The following is a 7,762-nucleotide window of genomic DNA, read 5'->3' as shown; positions in this document are numbered from 1 at the left end:
TATCTTAATTTGAAAACAAAGAATTTATCAAAATTATATATTATTTATAATTATGTATCATAATAATATTGCATATTTATAGAATGACGTCGGATCTTCTGTGCAATATCGATCATATGCCGGAATTTATGATCTTATCGGTAAATATGATCATTTGTAAAACTAAAATTGTTTAATATTTAAAAGTGGTTACATATCAAATTTATTATACTAATAAAAATATACTTATTTAATAACAATATATTTTAAAAAATTGAGTTTAAAAAATGTATCTTATTGAAAGATAAATTATTAATTCTTAAAGTTAAAGAAATATATTAGTAACAAAATATGTATGTATATTGTATTATAGGAATTATTCCGAGCGTGAATAAATGCGACGATTCTCCTAAGCCAACTGTTTTTACGAGAGTAGGACCGAGTCTTGATTGGATATTACAACACACTAAAGATGCCTGCTACTGTACAAAATAATACAGCAAACTTACAGAATATTATTGCATATGTGATATGCAATAACTAATAATTATTTTATTGTTGTTATTTTTACTGTTATATATATTGCATTTTAAAAAGTATAAAATAATATTAAATATCAAGCACTATTTAAAATGTATATATGTATATATACATTTTGTTATTATACACATGTATAAAAATATGAAAATTATAATATATTAAACGAATGTATACTTCTTGAAATAAAAATATTTTTATTGCATTATAATAAGATATAAGCTGTAAAATATAAACTATGTATTTTAAAATAATTTCGAAATCATACCAGACTAAACATTGAATTTTATAATGTTCAAACATTTTACAGAGTTTTACTAAATAATTCGTAAATAATTCGTACTTCTCAGTAGGAAAACATTGTGAACCTTAAATATTACCTTATCTAAAAACTATTGGCGAGTTAAACCACATCCGTTCTTCAGTATTCTCGCACGTCGAAATATTAATCATTAAAATATATTTTACACTGTACATTAAGTGTAGCACACATCAGTTCAAAACACATCAAGTGTAGCACACATCAGTTCAAAACGTCTTAAAATGAAGATTTCTTCTTAATGTTGCGCATAGAATATTTTATATTAATTAATTTATCGTGTCTAACAATTAGACATGTTAATACATTACCGTGGTATAAACAAGTTCATACTGATAGATTTCACGGAAATTCTGATTGTGAATATTGCGGTAAGATTAATCTTAAATAATTTCAATTTCGCAAGTAATGACAAAAGAAAAAGTAATAATCCCTACATTAAATATCAAATCTTTAATAAATGTTATATACTATCTTTGTTCTTATAAAAATTATTTAATAATGTTGTCTTTACTTGTATATCCATTGAAATAAAATGAATAAAATATTTATCGATATTTTATGTGCATGTAAAGAAATAAATCTAAGTCATTAAAAATTATATAAAATTGAACATTATAAAATATTCTTTTTTATGATCATTATGCTTTAGAATGTGGAAAGAAAACTACTTCATCCAGAACTACTTCATACTTGTCCAAAATAATTGGAGGGAGAGAAGTTTTTGAAAACGAATTTCCCTGGATGGCTAGTATTATAAGTATCAATAAATCACAAGTAATCTGCGGAGCATCAATCATAAATGATTATGTAATAACTGCAACTCACTGTAATATTAATGGATACGTATTATTTATAATGTGAAAAAACTATCACTTCTTACAATGAATAATTTTTAAATGAAAAAATAAATAATTTAAATAAAATAAAATCATTTAAAAATAATTTTTAAATGATTAAATAAAAATAATAATTTTAGAAGTCTATATTTTTGTATTAACAAAGATACTATATTAAAACTATCATACATATTAAAATTATAACATTATTATAGATTATTTTATAAAATAACTCTGGAAATTTTAATACAACTTTTTTATGAATTTTAAAATAATAAATTTACATAAAACAAAATTTTATATAATGAATAATTATTATAGATAAAAAGAAAAAAAAGAAAAAAAAGAAAAAAAAAAGAGAATAAAAATATTATATATATCACATGCCAATAAAAGTTCATATACTTTAAATTTACTATTCTTATTATGTTATTCTCTTAGGGAAATACATATTTAAAATAGTTTTTTTAATAAGATTTAATTCACATAAAAAAATTTATTTTCTTTACAATAACATTTGCAAAGATTATATAAATTTGTAAACAAAAGTATGTAAAGTTATATTTTATAATTTTAGCAAAGATGATTTAAAAGTATCTGTTGGTGCTCATAATTCATGCAAATGGGATGCAAAAAGTATCATCTTTTCTGTTAAGAGTATTTTTCCACATCCAGATTACAATAAAAACACAAACTTCGCTGATATCATGCTTGTAAAATTAATTATGAGGATTACCTTTAACAAACTTGTTAGACCGATTTATTTACCAAAACTCGGTAATTTCTATATCTATTTCTATTATCATTGTGTACAATATCTGTATATTAGTAGACGTTAAGATTTGACTAAATAATAATTATTCTTAATAATTATTTTGCATTTTTTATGCAGAATTTGATGCAGTCTCTCAATACGAAGGACAATCCGTATCTGCACTTGGCTGGGGATTTTCAGAAATGAATTTTTATTTAATACAGACTGTGGTTTACGTATTGTAGATTTAACGTTATTTAAAAGATTGGAATGTCTTACTAACATCTCGACCTTGCTTTGCGCAGGATATAAAAAAGCACCCCGAGGCACTTGTGGGGTATTCTCAAATATTTATTTAATATTATTTAATATTATTATATTTTATTTTAATATTTTAATTAAATTTTCTCTTATATATAATTTACTATATATATAATTTATGTTTGTATTAATATTATGAATTATTTTCATGAAATTATAACTATGCATATTTTTAATATGTGTTTCTAAACACATAAATAATTTTTCTTAATGTTTTGGATCATTAACTAAAGCTATTGATTTTAAATTGTACACTCAATTTTTTTACAATAATCTATTCTTAATCATTATAGAACGGGAAAATTATTGTAATGGCGCTGAAATAGTGTCATATTTTGAGGCAAGAAATATAATGAAATAGTGAATTATAATAAATCTCAAGAAAAAGTTGTAAGATTTTGAGAATAAATCTCGTCCTGTAAAAGTTACTGATATTGCATATAATATATTTTTTATAAATATTTTATATATTGACTATCTTTTAAAAATATTTATTTCTTATTTAGTTTCAATCAAAAATATGTCACATTATCAATATCAATGTACAAATAAACTCAAATTATAAATTTATAGAACCGATTTTAATAATCATCAATACTTAATTTTCCGTATTTATTTATCAATTTATTTATCATTATCATGTTCATATTATTATCATGTCATACAATACATATTAAGAGATACAGCAATATAAATAATTTGAATAAAATGTTATATTACAAATTTATTTATTACACAGGGTGATAGTGGCGGCCCTCTTCAAATCTTGGATGAGAATTATATGTCTTGATAGGTAAGTTGTAATATATACATATAGTCAATAATTTGACAATACAGAAACAACATTTATTTTATAGGACTTCTTTACTTCAAGTGGATTACTATGTGCTGATGTTAATTATCCAGATTTTTACGGATGTTACACAAATGATTTCATGGATATTGCAAGTAACAAAACATGATTCTAAGTACTGTTGACATTGGTATGATTGAAATAATCTTCTAAATCATATATACAGGAATATCGTGTAAAGAACAACGGATTTATATCCGATAAATCGCAAATCCAAATCTTGCATCCTATACAGAAAATAATCCTTGCGACTAACTTGCGACGGAAGTCGCAAAGGAACTCTTTAAATCTGGTAACTCTTTGACTAGATTCAAATATGCAGAGACTGATTTGATTCTACCCATCCCCTCATTGTTATTACTGTTCATACAATCAAATAATTATTGAAACAATTTATTAATAAAAAAAGTAAAAGAATAAACAAATTTTATACTATTCATTTTACAATATATAAATTATGATATAAAATAGAAATCAACACGGTACACAAATTTGTAAAATAATTTATGCATTGTATATAGAGTTAATTTCCAATCATTTTGTTTTATTAGTTCAATTATTTATTATTTTCTATTTTTTATTTATTTATTATTTCTTATTTTTTCTTTTCTATTATTTTAAATATTTATGATATAAATATTCTTATGAATTTAACTGAATACTGAAGTGCAGACAATTTATGATTTCTCATGATGCATTTAACGTTTATCAGCTATTGCGACATAAAATGTTGTTGAACGAATTGTCCATAACTCGTAAATTATAATGCTCTATACTTGACTGTCGACGTGCACGATACGGTATCTGCAGAGCTGTATTGATATATGTGCCAAGAAATGCACATTGCAAATGCAAGGAAATGACGACTAACCAATGAAAGTTCAATGAATGTTCAATTACTTTCAATCATGATTTTTATTAAAGTTATGCCTAAGACAATAATGATGCTTTTAATTGCAATTCTTTTATACTTGATTTATGATGCAATTATGCGATTATTCATTATTAATAAACTTCTTTACTGTTCTATACTCTTTTCAGATTTAAGCGTAATAAAGAAAACAGCTATTTTCTGATTTATCCCTTTTTTTTTAATTGAGAACGCAAGTTCTCAAATCGTCTTCTTTCTTCTCCATGCACCGACTTTAGTCATAGACACAATTGCTATAGGAAATCCTTATAAGAATTTATCACCTATATACCACTCTAATATCTTTCCCGCTTCTCCGAAAGTAATTTATAACATTTTCGAAGTGAGAAAAAGCAGCGATCTGTAAAATCGACCTATTCTGAACAGGATAAAGTACATTTTTCATATGAAAAATAAAATTTAACAATTGAATATGTATATTAGTAACATTAATTAATTATAACAATATATTATATGTAATATATTATATATTATATCAATAAATAAAAACTTTTTTTCAATTTTTGTGAAACTTCGAATATTTTTAAAAAAAACCTATAAATATAATCTTTTATATCCTGAAATCTATATTTTGATTTTATATTTAATTCGAGTCCAAAGATTAACGGCGTTTTTTGTGTTGCGCAATTATTCGTTGGAATCTATCGTCCACACATTAATGGGAATAGCAATTTATTGGAACACACTCCTCGAGATATAAAATAACGACGAGGTGATACGCTCGACAATGATGCAGCATCGAAATTGGTTACCGTTGTTTGCGACTCGATATAGAACAGAGTGTTCTCTGTGTTGCGCTCAGTAATCACATTGTTTTCAGAAGGAAATCTTGACAGGAGTAACGAATCATGAAGCCCCACTTGAGTCTGACGATTATAATTGGCATTCTTCTAATCTTAGACGTTCGTTGAAAGAGTAATTAATAAAGTTATTATAAAACAAATTGGAAATATGACTGATAACTACTCAAATAACACAAAGTTGACTAAAAGTCGACTATAAGTTGACCGAATGTCGATTAATAGTCGACTAATACTTGACAAATGTTTCAAAAAAAGTCGACTAACAGTCAATATTCTAATGTCGACTTACTCTATATCAATTGGGAACAGTCGACTTATAAGTCAACGGTCACTCATGTTGTTTGAGTAGTTACTAAGTAATTACATTGTGCTCATTTTCAGGCAGCACATGCGCAAAATCATCGCTTACATTTACGAGTAAATCGAGATTGCGGTAAATCATATTAAAATTATTATATTACATATATGTATGTGTGTAACAAAGCTTATAGCACGAAAATCATAAAGCCATTACAATATTACTTTTATTCTGGAGTAATCTGTTAGATTTAGTGAACATTTACATTTAATTCCATTAATTTCACATTAATCATATTTTTTGTTCATACTATCGAACTTTATCCCCAACCCTATTATAAAAATAATTATACAATATAAAATTATAAGTAGGGATATATATGCGGAAAATATAATGAAAAGAATAGTTTGCTAAAGTATCTAAAAATTTAGCTAATACAGTTCTAAAAATAATTTCGGTTACCAAAAAAAATTATGTAGCTCAAGTTAGAACGCTAGAATGTAAAAATTTTTTGCAGCATTAGTTGTTATATGCTCTCTACATAATTATTTTAATGATACAACAAAATTATTCTCAGAACTGTATCTAATCTAAATTTTTAGATATTTCAATAAAAATGTTTTTTTTTTATATATTACAAAAGAATTAAGCCTATTTTACTTATTCTTTCTTCTTTGCAACCGTTTTATCGACAATTGTATTTTTTGCTTTTTTTTTTAAATTCGTTAACTTTTTATCTCGGACGACATAAAACAAAAAACCGGATAAGAAGTAAAAAGACCAGATGTAAAAAGCAAAAAACAGGAAACAAAAAGCACATTATAGAATAACCATTAAGAGAGTTGGCAAAAAAGATTTCAGTCAAATTTTTTACAAAAAAGTATGAATATTAAATTTTTTACAAAAATATTATACACATACAAGATATTTAATTGTATTTTACTATATATTACCTGTTTGTCTACACAATTTTAATGAAATTTTAATTAATTTAAGAAATTTTTTTATAATAGAATGTGGACTGACAGAAGGGATATCGAATCGTATTATCGGCGGAAAAGTTTCGATTCCACATATATTTCCTTGGGTTGTGGCAATACTTAACAGAAACAATTTCCATTGTGGAGGCACATTAATTAATAATCAATATATATTAACAGCTGGACATTGTGTTCAATGGTATCTATTTTTTTTAAAGGTTAAAAATACTTTTAGTATTATACTCTTTTTAAAAAGGTTATATATGATATTAAAATCGATGATGAATAAAAGCATATAAATAAATAAATATTAATTTAAATCAAAATTTTAATTTGCAATTTCAAAGATATAATATTGAAGTTTTTATATAAATATTTGTAATAATATTATTGACAAAATATAAATTTGATAAAAAATATATTGTTATAGATTATTATAAAATATTATTGCAATTATATATATCTTTTGCGATAGAAAGTATATATTTCATTATAATATATTATAAAATATTCTAATTTTCATATCTTCTTCCGATTTGCATAGGACGAATCATGCCGATCTCTCGGTCGGCGTAGGTATGCACGATATTAAAAACCTAAATGATGGATACATAGTCGCAATCGATGAAATAATTTTACATGAAGATTTCAAGAGTGATTATCTCCATGACACAAACGACATTGCCTTGATTCGATTGCAGCAACCGATTAAAATCGATGAAAACGTGAGACCTGTATGTCTCCCACTTAAAGGTCAGTTTTGTACTTTTTTAATAATATTTAAACTGTTCCATTTAATTAAAAGTAAATATTAATTTATAAGACACTTAAAATTAAAGTTTAAATTAAGGCACTTGTTTACATCTCTTATATTTTACATACATATATCAGCATTTTTAAAAATAAAAAGAAGTAATAAGTTTTCAATGATAGATTCTGATTATACGGGACAGTATGTCAAAATTACCGGATGGGGACGTGTTCAAGTAGAAGGAAAAGCTTCCCGATTTCTTCGTCAGGCTACTTTGAAAGTAATGTCCTTCGCAGCATGTAAAAATACTTCATTTGGAGATCATATCACGGAATCGATGATATGTGCTTACAATGACAATACTGATGCATGTCAGGTATTATGTCACGATCAGTTT

The 7,762-nt window shown here is 24.8% G+C and overlaps 1 protein-coding gene across 1 annotated transcript in view; it reads left to right on the top strand.

The window, feature by feature from the left end:
* The window catches only part of LOC108691966 (transmembrane protease serine 9-like), a 10,565-nt gene that overhangs the window by 2,170 nt on the left and 633 nt on the right, over window positions 1–7,762 (top strand). The window contains exons 6-12 of the mRNA XM_018199979.1: window positions 83–140; window positions 353–463; window positions 5,380–5,435; window positions 5,718–5,769; window positions 6,648–6,813; window positions 7,159–7,367; window positions 7,548–7,741. Coding sequence (XP_018055468.1) covers window positions 83–140; window positions 353–463; window positions 5,380–5,435; window positions 5,718–5,769; window positions 6,648–6,813; window positions 7,159–7,367; window positions 7,548–7,741 — 846 coding nt within the window. The remainder of the gene's footprint in view (window positions 1–82; window positions 141–352; window positions 464–5,379; window positions 5,436–5,717; window positions 5,770–6,647; window positions 6,814–7,158; window positions 7,368–7,547; window positions 7,742–7,762) is intronic.

This window comes from Atta colombica, unplaced genomic scaffold (genome assembly GCF_001594045.1).
Source record: "Atta colombica isolate Treedump-2 unplaced genomic scaffold, Acol1.0 scaffold107, whole genome shotgun sequence".
NCBI classification, from domain to species: Eukaryota; Metazoa; Arthropoda; class Insecta; order Hymenoptera; family Formicidae; genus Atta; species Atta colombica.
This window is presented reverse-complemented; position numbering and strand designations above follow the sequence as displayed.